This window comes from Thermobia domestica, chromosome 9 (genome assembly GCF_964235325.1).
Source record: "Thermobia domestica chromosome 9, izTheDome1.hap1.1, whole genome shotgun sequence".
Classification (NCBI taxonomy): domain Eukaryota; kingdom Metazoa; phylum Arthropoda; class Insecta; order Zygentoma; family Lepismatidae; genus Thermobia; species Thermobia domestica.
This window is the reverse complement of record NC_137462.1, coordinates 64,760,629-64,780,959: the sequence shown is the minus strand read 5'-3', so window position 1 is coordinate 64,780,959 and position 20,331 is coordinate 64,760,629. Positions and strand designations below refer to the sequence as shown.

At 36.7% G+C, this 20,331-nt stretch overlaps 1 protein-coding gene across 2 annotated transcripts in view; it reads right to left on the bottom strand.

Annotated features, from left to right (window-relative positions):
* LOC145694699 (G-protein coupled receptor Mth2-like) overlaps positions 1–20,331 on the bottom strand; it is a 191,025-nt gene that overhangs the window by 14,636 nt on the left and 156,058 nt on the right. For both annotated transcript variants that reach the window (XM_081771224.1, XM_081771223.1), the window contains exon 2: positions 17,775–17,853. In XM_081771224.1, the coding sequence (XP_081627350.1) occupies positions 17,775–17,853 (79 nt within the window). The remainder of the gene's footprint in view (positions 1–17,774; positions 17,854–20,331) is intronic.

Here is a 20,331-nt window from a genome sequence, read left to right as displayed (position 1 = left end):
CATATACACAGTAGTTTTGGCTTCAGAAACAATCAAATGTTTTTCTGCGGATTTCTGTCTTTAATACGAATTCATTTGCTATATCACGCACATTTAATTTGTCAAGTCTTTCCTGGTGAATCTGAAGAACAGCAACATGATTAAGTCTACTCTGAGTCATAGTGCTTCTAAGATATGTCTTTAATCGACGCAGAGCTGAAAACGTTCTTTCAGCAGTAGCCGTTGTGGCGGGTAAAAGTAAATGTAGTTCCAGCAAAGTTTTAATTTCAGGGAAGAGGTATGACATATTCCCCATGCTACTTAAAATATCAACGACGTCTTGCACTGAAACAACATCTCTGGCATCGTTTATAACGACATCACGGAACATTCTTAGCTGAACTCGAAGTCTACTTTCGTTCAAATCATCGTTATATGTATCAAGTACATATCTCCGTTCTCCTTCATATTGCATATCACATGTGGCTTTCACAATAAGTTTGTCTGTGTGTAACGCTGTATTCACGTCCTGTTGGTCAAACCGTCTTTCGATCTCACCACAAACTATATCCAATAGTCTATACCAGATTTCTACTTTATATGTGTTTCACATCATTAAAAGTGTGGTTTGGAGAGCCATCGTCCAGTCGTCTAGGAATTTTTCGCTGACGCGGCAGTATTGGTTCTTCCACGCCTAACAACTCTCTTTTTGTCGTTGCATTAGTCCAAACTCTGTCAAAATGTTCATCTGTTCGAAGATTGGTGAGAGTCTCTCTTGTACCGTAAACTGACCTAGTATTAAAAGAATGCTTTGTTCGGAAGTTAAAAGATCAACAGATCAACATGGACTGTCACTTGATAGCAGAAGTGCCCACCCTCCTCTTATACTTTTCTTTGGCTTCACAGATACCGGTAGAAGTTGACCTTACCTCGCTTTTCTACCATTAGTCCAGTCCCTGTCCATAAGACCCGTAGGAATTTTGAGGTGGACTAAGTTTCTCTTCAGATCCAAGTAAGACACGTCTCAGTGATGGAAAAAATCTTGGGTGATCATCTGGCAACCCGGGCATAAGTTGGCAAATTGGAAATTCAATATGGCGGCCATGCTAAATGCCATATTTACCTAAAACATGAGTATCTCATCATTAAATGAAGCTAGAAACTTCATTCTTGTACCGAATTCAAGATAATGAACACTGTAATCAAGAAACATTCGTAACATCGAAACATAGTGCCGCCATTTTTAAATATGGCGGCAGGGTTTTCGAAATTTCGATTTTTTTCGTACACTATTATCATTTATTCGAAGATAACTACGAAACTATAAGAGATATCATAAACATACCTGAAATAAACGGGATAGAGCATAATGAGAGCTTTCCAACGGTACCAATATCTTTTCTCTATCTTTAAATTTGACGGAGTTATTGAAATTTTAGTAGCTCAAGGTGTTTGGCTTCAGATCAAGTTATGAAAGGTTAAGCGCTAAAGCAAACCTAACCATGATTTTTCTGCACAAGTTTTAGTGCTGATAAATTACTCTAAAATCTTACAGTGAGATTTCTAGGTAAAAGTGCAAATGGTTAATAATAATAATAATAATAATAATAATAATAATAATAATAATAATAATAATAATAATAATAATAATAATAATAAATCGTGGTTGCTAAAATAATAATTCAACAATTTCAGTAGAAAAAAGCAATATAATTAAAAGTGATATAAAGTTAGTACACTAATACAAATAATAATAAAAGCACCATATTTATAATATAACAAAGCTTTATGAAATTACTTGGTTTTGGTTTTCTTACAATCCTGTGATGAAATATTTTGATCGGTCTTGTTGAGGGCAACTAATTAAATGTTATTAATAAGTTCGTTGCATATTTTGTCTACATGGATTGAGTTACAAAAATGAAATGAAATGAAATCTTTGAGTTTTACGTCCCACGTTTATGCCGGTTAGGCTAAAGGAGACGGTGATGATGAGAGATGAGTGAAATGGTGGAATGAAGAAAGTGGGAGGAAACGGGAGAACCCCGAGAAAACCCACGAGCACGGTGTTTGTCCACCACAAAGTTCACTTGGCGGGGGCTGGGATCGAACCCGGGACCCCAAGCACCAGAGGTGAACGCTCTACCACTGAGCCACCGCGCCCCCAGGATTGAGTTACAGTTCGTAACGTTGGCAATTATTACAAATCATTTTGCACTTACAGAAGGTCGTACAACTAACAATTTTTTTTAGGCATTTGCATCGTCTTGTGGAACAGCTCTTGCAAGTACATGTTCGAATAACATCTTCTGGTAGCTCTATAATGCTAGTATCCGGTGTGAGCGATGAATCATCTGCATTGTATGTCCATCCAAAATCCGTTGGATCTAATGTTCTTTTGCGCCTAACACTGTAGAATACGAATATACCATGTAAAAGGATCTTTTCAGGTGACCCTGTAATGACGAACTGGTGCAAGGTAATTCCTGTAAGCTATGAAGACTACTTTGATTCATAATTTCAAATTGGAGAGTGTTAAATGTCTTAGATCTTGAACTTGATTTTACAACCCTGACCAAATATTCTTCAGCAAGTTCCAAGCACTCAGCACTTGGAGGAAGACTTCGTCCAAATTTGCACAGATACTTTTCCGATTCTGCCTTAAGAGCGGATATTTTGTTACCTATCATACTGGTAACATTAGACCCTGTAAGAAAGTGTGCTGCAAGAAGGGCATCTGTTGCTGCACCTATTTTGTTGACAAGTGTGTGAATTGGTATAATATCGGATCTCGATTTTCGCATCCATAATTCTGAAAGTCCATTTTCATGTAGGATCTTGTAAAAATGAATCAGTAAAACAAACACATCTGTGTCATTTGAGAGCACTACAACGCATTGCATCCCCTGCTTAACCGCATGGAAAACGTGAGGGATAATGCGTATGTCAGCCTCCTCAACAGCTACTTTGAGAGTTCCTGATATTTCCGTGAATCTCTTATTTTTGATTGATACAGCTGGGGTAGGACCACCGTCAAGCAAGACGCCACTGAGAATAGTTTCCCAATCTCGATTTATTGTAACTGTCTTCAAAAATTCAGCCAGAGCAGCCTGAATCAAAACTTTGTTCTCAGATGATGCCCAAAATCTGTTCATCTGTACAGGAAGTGTTGTGGTAGTGCTTATTGATGTCAATGGTAGTGGCTGTACAGAAGATCTTTCCCTCTCAGCACTTTTGATTGATGTTGGAAGATAGCTATCAAACACATAGTCGACACGGCTGAATTTGCAGGCATTATTTACAATGGTGTCAAGTGATGTGAACAAGTCTTTAAATGTGACATTTCCTTTAACTTTCAGTCTTCGAAACTGTTCATTACATCAACTACAACACAGGTTTCGTGAGGATCATTTTTCTGGAAATTTATGGCCGTGGTATCTAATCTTTTTATCAAAATATTCATAAGCTGAGACTTTGAGGGTTTCGTAGTGGCGCCGTTCTCATAAGGGTGAAGGGTGAAGGTGAAATATAACTAAGAATTTCTGCCATCGACAATCCTCTCTCCTTAGCAATTTCTACTTTTCTTTGAACCAGTAATTGATCCTTAATAACGCTTCTCACAGTTTTCTTTTTCATCTGCATGCTAGGTTGTGTTATACTTCGAAATGTGGGAAGATTTTGTCTGTGAATGGGTGCCATCAGTGATTTCGAGCGAGATATAAACCTTTCCTGTCGGAATGTGGCAAAAGCTTCTTCGGCAGTCATCAAAAATTGTAAAAGTTTCTTAACACTCGATTCCGGGACACACTCATTGGTTAGAAGGTTGTGAAGCTTCACTTCGCTATTCACAATATATGGATTTTTCTGCTCTCAATGTACTGGAACATGTTTTGGATGCTTTCTTCCATTTTATTTCTGAGCCTTCCCGTTAATTCATGATGCATTTTTAACTCATAATCACACGGTATATATTAAGAACAGACTGAAATGTTCTTCGTGTGAGCAGTGCTTCATAGTAAGCAAGCTCCCATTCTGCAATATATTCCTTCCTTTTTGTTTGACCAATAATCCCTCCACCTGATTTTTGAGAACGATTTATTGTCTGTTCGAGAGCCATGTCAATACCCACAGCGTTAAATTTTCCACTTGTCCTTCGTACAACAAAATGTCCTTGTTTGAACTTGTTATATATTTCAGGATGGCGTGTTTCAAGATTCAGTATTTGCTCAAAGAATAGTGAATCCAATCTCAAATAGTTTATTCTGTGAAATACCTGAAAAACTGGAAGGATATATTTTAGTGTTTGAAGATAGAGACTCCAATTACCTTCTCTGTCAGCTCTTATGAGGTTCTTTAAAGGACTTATTAGATGTAAGAACCCCTCAAGGAATTGACACTGCTCAGACATCCTCATCTGCTCTTCAGTGAAAACATTTAAGGCTTCCAAAACTTCCTGTGATGCTGCAATCAGCTCTTTAAACTTTTCTTGCGCATCTTCTGTTGTTGAGTGATTCATAGCAGTAAGAATTTCTGCAACTCTTGTAGATAACTGATAATCATCGTCAGAAGTATGCAAAAATGCTTTCCACTTTAATCTCTGCAAACAACTTCTGCTAACATTAACATTCCTTTGAGTGACCTTACATAATTGCTCCCTTGAAGGACACTTTCAGCAACTTTAACACCAAACACGTGACTTTCGATGAGAACATTTTCTAATCCACTCTCATTTATGTACTTACCAATACAAGAAAGTAAAATTTTGGTCATATGGAAAGATCCCAAGAGCAGCACTAAGTTTGGAAATTCATTTGAAACTAACTGAATTTCTGCTGCAATATGAATAACGCCTTCATCACATGAAATTGGTAGAGCTGGTTGATTGAGAACTGAAAGCAAGCTTTGAAAGTTTTTTTATACATGAATATACAATATCATAAGATGTTACTGGATAAGGCAAAATAGGGAGAAAACCAACTTGTTGTTGTAGAACATCAACTTCTGAAATAACAGCATGAATTCCAGACCATGTCAATGTTTTTTTGTTTGTCAATCCTCCAACAGTTTGCAACATACTTATCACTACCTCTTCTTTCTTGATCTCATCACACGGCAAAGTGTAAGCATCTTCAATGATTTTAAGATCCTGTGGAATGTTCAGCGGTGTTGATGGTTTCTGGTAATCTCTAATTTGTTGGCATGGTAAAGGACACAAGTTCGTTTTCTGAGTTTGTTAAGAGCTACTTCAGATAGTGGTGGCTTACTAGGATTTACACTTGGAGTTTTCTGGAATAATACCATAACAGTATCATGCGTACCCTGTAGACCGGAAAGGCTTGCCTCTTCGTGGTCAAAGTTATCCATAGCACCTACAGTAAAGTTACTACTGAGAAAATGACTTGGAAGTGCAAGGTTCTGTGAGCATGCCATCATAGTGTATAGTGCAAGATTATGACGAGATTGCATAACTTCATTATAGCTGACTGATAACCCAGCTTTATTGAATAATGTTATCAGCTGTTTGCACTTACATTTTTCATGAATTGAATGGCCAGTCAATAAATGCAAAGGGGTTTTCCTTTTTCCCTTATGAACATTATAAAACATTATCTGGAAAAGGACTTTGACTCGATTTGTTATAGGAGTTTCTCTTCTATCGTTGTTGTCTTCAATTTCACTGCATTCTGTTTCTTCTTCGTCTGAGCTCATAAATGCTTGACTGTTATAATTGATGTGAGAAAACAGTGTCAATTTATCCACGTTGAATACATGAGAGAAAAAGTCAATTAGCGGTTGGGGAATAGGTGTTGTCTTCCATGATTTTTCTAGTTGATTCGCATCTCCAAATTCATTGTCTAGGTTGAAGTCTGTTTCCAGAAGTGATTTTCTAATTAGCTTTCCAGCCTCTCCGACAGAAGAAACAGAACGTAGTTTGTCAGCTATTTCATCAATAGTGAGGTTTGATGAATAAACAAGTTGGGACTGGTTTCTTTGTATGGTTGATAAAATTGAATAGTATCACCAAATATATTTTTCATGTATAGTTTGACCTCTTTGTTAGTAATTAAATTCTCTGCAGACTGCTTGTTGACATAATCACGAACCTCAGAAAGGGTTAGGCCATAGCCATTATTTAGAATGTTCTGAAAAAGTAATCGACTATCCTCCATTAATTGACTTTTTGTTTTTTTGGGTTGATTCTCTTTTTGTTGAATTTGCTTTTTATATTTTTGAAGGTACGCTTCCAAACAAAGTTTGTGGTAGTATAAATCTGCTCCAAATACAGCGGACTTTGACCTTCAGGATCACAAGTTAACGTGTACACGTCATCTTGGAGGTACAAAGTTGCTGCAAGGAGTAATTTAGCACGATTCGTTTCACTTATTCGATATTTTTCTTCGATATTATTGTGTTTCAAATTTCCACAAATAATACATGGAAGACTGGCAGAATCCACCTTAGGAGATGGAAGGTTACGAGACAGTATCCCCTCTTAATCTTTTATATCTTGATGTTGACGAATCTTCCATGACGTCTTCCTTTGGTTCTACTTGCAGATTGACTTCGTTCTCTCGCTTCTTCTTCAGCAAACGATTTTTATGAGTATAGTTTTTGTAACACTCATTTGAACAATGATATTTGAACTCAAAATCTCGTCCAAGGACACTGATTCGCTGGAAGGTCTCATCTGGTCATATTTCAGCTGCATCCAAGACTTTTTGTCTTCCTTCTATTGTAGTTGTGGTTTTCTCTTTATTCTTATGCTTTTGCATATGATGCATTTGGAACCATCCATTTCTGTTCGGCTTCCGCTTCCACGGCCTAATTGTAGGCCAACAGGATGTTCATCATCATTCATTTCAATAAATGGGTCAGCTGAGTACTGAAAAAAAAGAAACAAAATGTCAATGCCTACATTTAACGTGTAGGTGGGTTAAACACTTGAACATTACACCAAAATCACGCGTTTAAAAATTACTTTGGTAGGTGAAAATTCAAGGAATATTTTAATTAAGATGCGGATTTAATTACAATAATGTCCCGTATTGAATAGTAATAAAATTATTAAAGAAATTCCTTAGTAATATAAACCAGGATTTTGCAACACTGCTTGTTGCAAACATTGAGACAAAGGCTTTGGAGTAAGAACAACAACAATCGTCCATGTAATCAAAACGAAACTTGATTACTTTCATTTGAAAAACTTATTTCTTTTACAACACGCAGAAAATATATCAAAAAAGACATTCCACTGACTTAAATAAACTACCTATTCCACTCGAAATTTATAGATTTAAAGTATTTACCCACTATTTACACTCATTTAGCAGATAAACACTCTTTGCACTATCATACTCGTGTAAACATTACTCACCAATGTTTGCAACCCTCAGGACAAAATGTTACTAACTTTTACACAGCATCATTTTGTGAGAGTTCATAATATTACCCCCCCCCACACACACACAGATTCGAAACCACAGGAGGGTTGAAATGGATTTTTCCAACACTTGATGTCACGAAAAAGTGAAATTTACTTAAATCCCCTTTATTTCCATTTGAAAAGTAACTTTTTCCTCTCATTTCTCCGCACATTTCGCACCCTGCACACACACACACACCTCCTTAAAATGTTATATACTAACGTAAACTCCATTCATTACTACCAAACCAGTGTTACTTCCAACGAAATCATAAATTTTAAAAGGGCGTGTCAAAAAATAACGAAGAATGTTCTTACCTTTTTGAGGTGATGTGAGGTGACTTTAGGTTAGTATCCCTTTTCAGCAGCGAGGCTATATGAGACGTGGACCTACTGATTAACGTGGAATCCGAACCACATGAGCTCCCGCCGGGAATCGAACCCGGGTCTCCCACGCCAAAGGCGCGTACGCTAACCGCTTAGCCTCGAGGGAGCTCTCTTACATTTTTGAATCTGAACTACAACAATGGTGTCTCGCAATGTATATGGAGGTTACAGTAGATCTTAGTCGTACTTTTCTGGCACAGTCTACATAAAAATAAAGCGATTTTTAATTATTACTTTGGATGAAAATCATGAGGAGATTGGCTTCACCTTACTAAATTTAATCTGAAGCCAAACACCCTGACCTACTAAAATTTCAATAACTCCGTCAAATTTAAAGATAGAGAAAAGATATTGGTACCGTTGGAAAGCTCTCATTATGCTCTATCCCGTTTATTTGAGATATGTTTATGATATCTCTTATAGTTTCGTAGTTATCTTCGAATAAATGATAATAGTGTACGAAAAAATCGAAATTTCGAAAAACCTGCCGCCATATTTAAAAATGGCGGCACTATGTTTCGACGTTACGAATGTTTCTTGATTACAGTGTTCATTATCTTGAATTCGGTACAAGAATGAAGTTTCTAGCTTTATTTAATGACGAGATATTCGTGTTTTAGGTAAATATGGCATTTTCGCATGGCCGCCATATTGAATTTCCAATTTGCCAACTTATGCCCGGGTTGCCAGATGATCACCCAAGATTTTTTCCATCACTGAGACGTGTCTTACTTGGATCTGAAGAGAAACTTAGTCCACCTCAAAATTCCTACGGGTCTTATGGACAGGGTCTGTATTACATGTTCTTTTTTCTAATGCGGCACGGGACACCCTGAGGATGTGATTTACAGGTTATTGTACCCATTTTTCCATCTGCAGTTGTTTTAATCCTCCACATTGTTTTGGACATGCGCATTTTACCAAAATCTGAGAATCTTGAATTTTTCTTTTCCAGCTGTTGCCTATGTATGGTTCACCAATTTTGACCCAAGCATATGCATCTTGAACATTATAGATGAAAACCTGACACCATTAAAACACACACACATTATATATATATATATATATATATATATATATATATATATATATATATATATATACAGAGAGAGAGAGAGAATTAAAAATGATAAACATTGTATTTGAGAGGTAGTTTTCCCTGAAAGACAAGACTTTTTGGATATTGTTTGGTGCTCCGAAAGTGGGGAGGGGAAAAATGCTATGTTTGCCCTCCCAGTCTGGGAAGTGGGGGGGGGGGCAAATGACCCCTTATGCCCCATGGCTCAGGCGCCTATGGTATGAACATTTGATTTTACACTTCATCTGTACTCTTTCTCTCCTGGTTTTATCATTTTTTTTCTGAAAATATAGGTGAAAGTATTTTACAATTACTTATCCGGTACAAAATAATACTCCTTCAATACTATAGGAAAGTCGCGTATTGTGGAATACTTCAGGTAATGTGGAATACCAGTGTTGCAGCGGTGGTAGTGGGTGACGTCTAACGAAAGTGTCCTGTACTACCAGTGGTGCTATTCTAATCTTTCAACAACCGGTTCTCTCTCTCTCATATTATATTTATATATATATACAGTGGCGGATCCAGAATATGATCAAGGGAGGGGCTAAACCATAGTTTGCCGCTTTATCCAGTGTATACATAAGGGTCAAGGGGGAGCTATAGCCCCTATAGCTCCCCTTGGATCCGCCCTTATATATATATATATATATACCAGGAAAGTGTCATATTTTGAGGAATGATAGTATTGGTCATGACAAGCAATCGATCGAGATATCGATGAAAAGCCACTTTATTTTGTATACATTACTTCGAAGCCACATATCGGGAGAACTAATGAACACATTATAGTAATTCAAAAACGTGCTGCAGATAAGTAGCACACGTAATAGGCATTAGGGGCCGTTCACATATTACGTAACGCTGTTTTTAATCAATTTTACCCCTCCCTCTCCCTTGTCACACTTCGTAATGCTAGGCTGAACCCCTTTCCCCCTTTGTTACGTAATGCTTTTTGATTTTTGTTTTTTCACAAATTTTGCTTATTTTGGGGGTTATCACAATAAAAAATAATTTTAATGGAAGAACTTTTCATTACAAAATGCTTGTACGTATTTTGAATATATTTTTAGTATTTTTTCGCCAACAAATCAAAGTGTTAGAAAATGGTAGTATTGTAATAATATTTTAACCCCAATAAGATTGTTTAATTAACCAATCTAATTCTTCGAAATTCCATACTGTCGTTTTCCCAAGAAGATCACACCGAACTTCTTAGGTCACCAATGATTGGCAAGGAGGAAGTGTTGCAGGAAGATACAGGTGAAACAGGATCTAGAGAATTGACATTGATCTTTTTTTTTTTTTTTCTGGAATCCAGGATGCTTCCTGTATTTGAAGTTTCCCAGTGTCGACGACACAAAGAAGTTCTCTACCCTGTAGATCACAGATTACGTGGCTGCACACTTGAAGGAGCAGGGACATCTCGTTTGTGAACAAGCTTTCGGTCATCTTCTTTGGACTTCAGTTTATCCATGTTCAAATTCTTCTTGTTCTAAATCAGTGCCAGAATGCGAATAAACTCGATTTCTCTTGGAAAATTCAAATCTAAAGATAAAAAATTCAGTATGAGATGAATATCCGATGAATTTGGCTTTTAATATCTTATTTTGCTTGGATCGTTCTGTCGCGGAAAATATTATTTCACGAAAAAGAGTTTGTTCTGTTTGACATGCGAAACCCCTTGGAAGAAGAGAGTGGGTAATGATTCAAATCAAAAGTTTTAAAACTATTCTCAGAAATAGCGATACGAGTAGGAAAGCGAGGGCATTTTCAAGTGGTAGTTACGATCGCTAACAACTAACTCCAGAAAAGCGTGTACTGTAAATGCACTGCGTGATAGCCACAAAGCTTTATTGTATTGTAATATACGCAGGGTTCGTCACCTGGTGGTGTCTAGTAGCGTCTTCAAATCCCTTCTACACGATTCAATTTATAAGGCTGTATGTTCTCAGTTTTCCACAGCAATACCTATAAATATTTATTTATAAAAATGAAAAGAACTGAATAAAATTATCTGTTTAAAAGATTGAGAAAACCTGAGAATAAAAATAAAGATTACAGAAAAAACACGAAGACGTTAATCCCCTCCTCCCTCGTGTCATACTTCGTAACGCAAGGCCGAACCCCCTTTACCGCGTTATGAAATATGTGGACGACCCCTTAGATAGTTACCACATTCATTACATTCACAGATCCCAGTATCCCGGAATGCATATTCAAATTTCTGTTTGCCCATTGAATTGAAACAATTGAAAGTTGTTTGTTTTCACAACAATACAAACGAGCAGAAAAGTATGGAGGTGTTTTCACTAATTTATTTGTCTTCTTTCTTTAACTCTTGGTTAGGTCATGTGTGGTGTGTGTCTGTGTGTTTATGTCTGGGAATAACGGTTCTGCGAACTTGAAATATTTTAACAACCAGTTCTAGTGACCCGGTGCGAACCGGCTGAATAGCACCACTGTGTACTACCCTGCCAAGGGCAATGTAGGCTGCCATGAAAATATGAGCTTGCTGTTGTTGCAGGCGTCGCAGTGCGAGAAGAAAATCTAATTTGTTAGAAATACTAAACTTTTGAAGGTACGTATGTTTCACTTACGTAGAATAATGTAACTTCTTGAGCATGATTGAACAAGAGTCATAATTATGGTGCTAAGTAAGAAAAGTGTGACTAAAGAAACGAATAATGCTTGATGTGGATTCTGCCAATTAGTTGAAAGTGAGGGGTTAAATTACCAAAATGGCGAAGGTCGGGTATAGTGGAATACTTGTAGGGAGGATAGTGTGGAATACTATTCCACACTACCCGTTACTCATCCATTTCATCACCGGGAGCGAACATTTTGACTTTTTCATTGTGTACATGATTTATTTCATTGTTCTTTAAGTAAATAAACTAAATTCCATTATTTGTGCCTTCTTTAGTGATAGTTTATCAATGGCGGCACCCTCACAAGTATCTCATATGACCCTTGAAAGTGTGGCAAAACAGCCGATGAAGATTCACGCTAGCTTCCGACAATAGTTTCTGTGGCCATTCCATCTACCTCAAAAACAGTTTCTCCTGCCATTCCATTTACGTCACGAACAAATCTTTTCCGCCGTTTCATACAGTTTCTCTGCGTCAACACATACAGAGACACATCTAAGCGAGTTATCTCAGTTTCGCCACAAACTATTTCACCGGTACCCTCATTAAGGAGACGCAGCTCAACCCGAGCCAGACCCAAGTCAGCAGCAGCAGTGATAACATAATCACCTTTCAGGAAGAAACTGCAGACGAATCTTAAGCCTACAAAACGTCCATTGTGGTGTTGAGGGGTAAACGTTTGTTATCTAGATCCGAACAGCAAGAAGACTCAGAATGAAGAACCCGATGACTGTCATGACAGTGATGCTACTGAAAGGACAAAATGCTCAGTGCCCCTACTGCTATGGGAAAATTTCCGAAGACAATTCATTGAACAATGGATTCAGTGTCTTTCGTGTAATCAATGGTGTCATACTGAGTTCGCCGCAGGATACAGAGTGGACTTCATTTGTGATGACTGCTCGTAAATTTCACACGCCATGTACTACTGTACGTGTTCTTCTTCAAAATTCGTTTATTATTCTATGTATTGTTTGCTTCTTTTTTCATCGTGGGACGTTAAACTTAAAGATTTCATTTTTTTTCTTTTTTCAAGCTCAGTTTTTACATTGTATTATATTCATATGTACTCTTTAAATTGAACAAACGTACCAGTTGACATCCCATACTTTCTTTGTCGATTTTCTATTTCAATAGTCATGAAAATATAGATCGTAATATCAATACATTATTTGGAACAGGTGGAGGATAATATGGAATACTATTCCACATCGCCCTTCACTTTTACATGATCTGAAATTCTGTCATTTTTTGAAAATGCTTGTCAAACTCAGAGAATGTAACGTGTGTAGATTCTGCAGTATTGTTTTCTTCAAGAGCATACATCACAGCATATTTTAGCATAAAACTCATTATTGTAAGTTCATTCATGTCTTTCGTATCATTGAAAATAAAAACAGTGTTCTACAATACCCGACTTTTCTCTACATAGACATAGTGGTCTGTAGTGTTGAACCTCCCCCATAGGTTGGATCTCTTACAAATTTCTGGGTGTGTGTCTGACCTACACCATTTTTAATTTCAGCCGACAATGAGTTTCCGATTTATAAGGACAATATATGCATAATAGTATAAATATTGATACTATTTTAATATTTAACTAGCTGAGTGTTCGTTCTTCACACGGGAAGAAATAACTTATGCAAAATATTTCAAAATAAAAGAAACGCGTAAAAATACAATGACGATCGATTCGCGACCCTACTAAGATGTCCATTCTTCGCACAGGAAGAATAAAGTTAAAGCAAAAATTAAATAAAAAATTATGCAACCTGAAACACCGAAATAAATATTGGGTTGAATATCTCACAGGCACTAGGGTCAGTGTACAGTTTTTGCGTAAAATTTTTGATATCGCAATCCTCTTTCGGGTTAAAAATCGAAAAAAAAAAGGCTCCGTATGCGATTAGATGTTATGAAAAAGTAATCATTTGCAAAATCTGATGGAGGTAGGTGAGTCCTTTGTATTCGAAAATCTGATGATACATCTTTTATATATTAGTATAGATAGATAATAAAATTTAATTTAAGCAATATTAAATTCATATATAATGCACTTTTATTTTTAAAAAGGAATGAGGCATTTAAATAGTCTGAAAGAGAAAATAAAATCACAGAACTAATATTGCAGTTCATTTCGAAGAAAATAGAAAAACAATTCCCCATATAAGTCAATGGGCTGAAAAGATATATATTTATACATATACTCAACATCGTTCATGTTCATGAATCTATGGCAAGGTATTTAAAAACTAAAATCGAGTAGGAAGTGGAATCGGCTGTGAACTTAACGGTTCATCTGGAGATCTTACAAAAGGAAATAGGATGCAATACCCTTACTAGTTTCTACTGAATTAGTATCTTCGTTATGGTCATTGCTTTATTCTCCTTCAATGCTATTAATAGCCAATTAAGATGTTACCGAATACTCAAAACCTTCAAAATGATTCAGGAATATGGCTACTGCAGGTAAGTGACAAGCGGAATACGATTGGTACTGAAACTCCTGTTCAACGAACAACGGGAAATTTACTCGTAAGTTATGTGTGCAGCATTTTAGTAGGCCTAAATTTTACTGCATTGCTTTTATAACAAAGGTTTCGGTTCAATGAGAGAAATACGTGAGTTGAAGCATATGGTTGAATATGTGAAGTTTCAATGTTTCATGAAAACAGCAAGCGTCACAAAGAGTGTTTATTGAAGTAGTTTAATCCCGAAAAAGAACTGGAAAACTATCGACTGCCTATTCCAGATCCAAATTTGAGTAGCACAATATTAGCGCTGGAAATATATTTTAGAGAAGCCACAAGCCATTGTTCACTTTAAGCTTTGCACAATTTTTCGTTCAGGACTCCTAGAGAAAATTTGAATATAGAATTTAGCTGGCTTTTATTTTTCATTTAATCAAATGAATTGCTAGATTTGATGCAACTTTACGCCAATTGACGAACAAGATTAATAATCACTATCTCGAAAAACAAATTTAAAAAACAGAAATGAATTGATAAAACTCGTGCAAGTAAAAGGAAAAAATAAGAGAAATTGTAAAAAAAAAAAAAAAAAAGGATTGCTCAATTATTTTTAGTTGAACACGAGATATAATTTGTGTGTTGAGCAGCTTTCCGTAATAACGTTGGATTTTAAACAAAGACCGCTGAAATTGTAACGTATTGTATATTTGTTTGTCGATATTTTGACGCGCGATATTCTACCTGACGCGCGACATTCCTCCAACGCCCTAGGCCCTGTAAGGCCTATGGCCACTTTTGCTTTTCAATAATTTTTATATATCCTAGTGCAAAATTCGGTGCTAACAACGGATGTCACGAGCTGCGCAGTACGCACCGAGATTTCTAGGGTACAGGTATAATGAGAAAAAAAACCTGGAAGCCGAACTTAATTCATTTAACAGCATTATGTACAGACTGTTAAACTCACTTTCTATTAAAAAAAAAAAACTTGCTTTCACATGTTGCTATTTAAAAACAGGACGTTCGAACCATCAAGAAATCTAAACTTTGTTCGGCGTAAGCTCTGAACTGCGATAAACAAAGCCACGTGAAACTAAATCTCGCTGATTTGCTGTTGCCCTACCGACGCTGGTACTCTTCCGCAAAATAGTCCATATGATTTGATTATTGCTTCTACTATGAATCTCCATATAAAACTACTATATTATTATAAATGACAAAAATATAATACGAATTATCTAATGATACTGCAATCGAGTGTGGTTAATGAAACAATAGAAATAAACACTAAGCATATGCAGTAATTATGGCGCCAATTCAACTGTGGAGGCGTGTTCTACTTTTACGTCTGAAAGATCTCACATGAATCCCGGTTCAGCGAGTGTTGTGGTGAAACATCAACAAGGTAAACCTTTACTCACTAAGCGACAATTGTTTACCAGCGAAATTCAAATATAGTTTTTTAATCTTTCGAGTCTTTTTCTTTCATTTTCTGCTGCTGCTGTAAGTATCGGGACAACACGAGACAGTATTGTCAAAATGCACGTGTATAATTTGCTCCTCCCCGTGGGTAGTGGGAGTGATACATCACTAGCCAATCGTATTTGTGACAAGCGGAAGGATACAAATATTTTGTTTATCGGAGTTTGGAGCTTACGAAGAACAGGGAATAGTAGCAATTACCGCGGAAAGTGAAGATCACAAGTGAGAACTATCTGAGCTATACAGTTAGGATTGTTTAGGACCGTCTCGATATTTTCACTTTTTAGTCTTCTCAATTTATTCTTGGTTTACTGAAAAGTGTTTCCATTCGATATACACTCTGCAAGTGACGTATTTCGCCTACCTCATGAGATGACCCAATCTTGTTATTTTTCAATACTAATGTGAAAATTATTCCAAAAAAAAATTCTGCTGCTCAAATATGTTGTTAGAAATACAGTAAAGCCATGATTATTCGCGAGCAGATGATCCCCGATGCGGATTATCCGCGAGTGCAGCGAAAAGAAATTTTAACCCTGTTGCAGTCGCGCTCAATTATTTTTCATAAATAGTCGCTGCAGACTTGACACTTCGCATGTAAATACAGTAAGTATTGAGTGTATGGAATCTAGGAAAATTCGGTGTAAGAAAATTCGGTGTACGGGAAACTAGGTGTCGGGAAATTTAGGTGTAAGGTAGATTCGGTGTAATACATATTGAATATTTGCGGGGTATTACTATAAATTACTTTTCATCACAATGAAGCTGACACTTTTCGTCAGAATTAAAACAATTACAACTATAAGTTCAGAGAATAGTTATAGGAACGACTGAAAGCACCTTTCCTATAGTACATCATAGAACATATACAAGGTGATTCTTTTAAAACTTATGGATTTCATTTATGTCTAGAATTTCTAACTGAAGTCCGATTTGTTTGTTGGTTTGAGGCAAATGATTAAGGAACGTTGGGAGATTTATGGAACTATGTTTACTGGTTTAAATTCATATGGGGTAATATCGGCCACGCCTCTAGAAAAACAGCAAATATCCACCACTGTACCGAATTGGAATTAGGTGAGGTGCGTTGTGGAGATTTGAGTTTCTTCGTTAGATGACGTTGAGTTTCTTCGTAAATATTACTTACTTTGTCTTTATAAAGTCTTTCTTTCACTATATATCCTTCATCTACTAACTTCTTTGCACCACGACTACTTCTAAATACAATTACTAATGATGTCCGTTTAAGTTAAGCTAAACAAGTACTGTAATCCTATTGGCTCCTTATTGACTTCTTCTCCAATCAGAGCTAGACATTTTAGTTGCATTTATTGTTACAATTATGAGTAACATATGATAAATAAATAAAATATGAAGATTTTAAAGAATTTAGATTTAAACATTTACTTATAAAATATAAATAAAATCGTTGGAACTTTTTTAAAAAAAATCTTCCATTTTCAACTTTACTCCTCCAGTAGCCTACCTCTATTTTTGGAAGTCGAAAATTCTAGAACAGCATAAAAGCTTGAGTTTCAAATTAAATGCTGGTACATTGAATGCAGTGGCCACTATGCTTCGCTAAATCATACGGGCGGACATAGAAAAACTAATTTCTCGTCATACACGAGTCATGAAATATTAAAATCCGTCGAAATCTAGAATTCAAATTATTTCACGATCACAATTTTTTAAAATTTGGTATAGTAGACAGTAAAAGTACGTTCTACACAAAGTTTGAACTTAAAACTAATACGCTCATTTATCCTCAAAGTTGAGTTTTTAATAAATCTTACGGTCTACTACAGCGAATCTTTCTTTACACCTAACATTCCCCACACCGAGTTTTCCGAACACCGAATTTCCTGTACACCGAATTTTCCTACACCAAGTTTTCTTACACCGAATTTTCCTGCTCTCGTATGTATGAAAATAGGTTTCTCCTGTATTGTGCATAGTTTAGAACTTTTATTGTTTTTTGTAGAATAAAATGTACTTTTTATGCTGAAATATTTTTTTTTTTCGTTTTTGCGCCTCATTTTTAGTCTTTTTCTGGGATTATCCGCGATTGTCACCATCCGCCATGCCCTTGCCACTCAATTCCGCGGATAATCCGGGCTTTACTGCATTCGAATAACAAATATTAGAAGAATCCATTATTTAATTATTTAAAGTGGGTGGGGATTCTGAAAAAAAAAAACTTTCACATTAAAATCTACAATCAGATACTTCAAATGTTCACTTCGTCATGCTTTTAGACTCAAAAAAAGTGGCGCCAATTTATGAAAGACAGACAGACATACCTGAACGTCCACCAAATGTCAAAGCACATCGCATTGAGCCAAAAGAATGCAGCAAGGAAGGAGAACTCCACAAGAAATGCTGGAATAGAAATGAAGAAATTTACAATCAAAATATAGTACTTTCTACAATGAAATAAACGAAATAATATTAGTTTTTATAGAAACAAACTGCTTATACAATACTTTTACATTCAAGCAGAAAATAGTTTGAAAATCAGATTTGACGTTTGACTTGTGTTATATGTACGCTACGTGGCGAGAGACAGATAACTCCAACCAATCAGAACCGTGTATTTACCATGGCTAGAGTCGAGCGTGATTAAAATATAGATATGCATTTAGGACCGTGCTCTAGTTCTGTGCTTCCAACAGAGATAAAAGCGTCCAAGTGGAGAAGTTGCGTACGTGCGAGTAGCAGCAGGTCAGTAGCCAGCCCAAAAATTTAGGGGGGGCGGCTGAAGTTAGGGGGGGCCCGATCCAACAATATTATAGTTCATCACCATATTATAGTTCATTTGCAAGCCTATCGTGACAATTTTAGAGGGGGCCAGCAAAAATTTAGGGGGGACCGCCCGCCCCTAGACCCCCTTGGATACGGGCCTGAGTAGCAGTAAGATGAAATCGCTGCCGGAATACAAAACTCTGTCAGAAGTGAAGTGAGATCTGTCAAACAATTTCTGAACGCGAAAGGACAGAATGCAGCTGACATTCATCGAGAATTGGGTGCCATTTATGGACCGACAGTAATGAGGGAAGGGAAGGGAAGGTGAGGCACTGATCGAGAATCCGACTTCCATAGTTCTCAAGTGGAAACGTATCGGAATTCTTCCTATGCTAATACTCGACAACATGATTTATTTGTCAACCGATAAACATACATTGATTTAAACTTACAGTTACAAGGTATTGCACAAGTCTCTAAGACAACAATCCTTAATTAATCTTTTAGTCATTGCCATCGTTATTCCTGCGTTTTATAGGTTGCTCCTGTTTTATAATGAAATCGAATAAAACGTAATCAATTTTTATACAATCTGCTTAAGAGTCTTCATCCCGGCGAAATTAAAATGCCGCTAATTTTACAGTAATTATGTGATATCTTCAAATAGATAAAAGATAATAGAAATGTGGAACAAGAGCTCCCTAGACAATATTATTTTATATGAGATACCGTTATCACGACTCACTTATCTGTTTTCGATTTCGAGCCATTTCGAAAATCGGCATTTATTTTCGCGTTTCTAAACAGCTGAAAACGGAAAGCCACTAGGTGACTTGTGATAACGGTACCTCACGCAAAATAATATTGTCTAGGGCGCTTTTGTTCCATATTTCAATTATCTTTTATCTATTTGAAGATAACACATAATTACTGTAAAATTAGCTGAATTTTAATTTCACCGGGATGAAGACTCTTAATACATGGTAGTAACTCACTTGCGTGCTATGTTGTTCTTAAATTGTTAACTTCCATGCATATGTCATTATCCACAATACATCTGCATTACTGCAGGAATAACCATTCCTGCATTCAATAACAACTATACAGCCTGATTCAAAATGATGTGAACGATAAGGAAACGTTCTAATACTCTATCAACAATGAAATCTCTATGGAAATACTTTCAATATTATCCTCAAGTTTTGTTTGGAACGAGCATAGTAGTTTAAAATTTATCCGCTAGGTGACAGAGTGATTAGTTCCAAGATGACTACCTGTGGTGCAGAGAGAGCATTTTGCGTTTTACAGTTTCACGTTTGTCGGTCTGTGTTAGTGTTCAACGCGAGTTCCGCACAAAATTTCATAAAGATCCACCATCAAAGAACTCCATACGTAAGTGGTATGACAAATTCAACAGAACAGGATGCATTTGTAAAGAAAAATCGCCCGGTAGGCCGTCCACTTCTGAGGCAGATGTTGAAAAGGTTCGAACCAATTTTCAACGCAGCATACAAAAGTCAACAAGGAGAGTTAGCAAAGAGCTTCAAATGCCTCAAACAACTGTTTGGCGTGTAGTGCGTAAACATTTAAAGATGTATTCGTACCGAGTACAGTTGTTACAACCAGGGGCGGATCCAGGACGGACTTCTGGGGGGGGGCGGTCGGTAATAATACTGATACTTAGAGCTACTTTTAAGAGCTCCAAACTTTTTATGGATGGGTTTATTTGTATATAAAATAAGAAAGTTTTCTCTTCTGGGGGGGATCGCCTCCCCCTGGATCCGCCCCTGGTTACAACACTTAACACCTAATCGCAAGACTTTTTGTGAGCCATTTCAAGAGTTGTGCAGTGTTGATGATGATTTTTGGGCAAACTTTGTTTCAGTGATGAGACTACGTTCCATGTGACAGGAAGAGTGAATAAACAAAATGTTCGCATTTGGGGAACTGAGAAGCCTCTCCAAATCTGTGAAATTGTGCGTGATTCACCGAAGACGAATGTGTTTTGTGCAATTTCATCTTCAAAAGTTTATGGTCCGTACTTCTTTGACGAAGGAACTCTGACCGGACAAACATTTCTACAAATGCTTACTACGTGGCTTATGCCACAGCTCG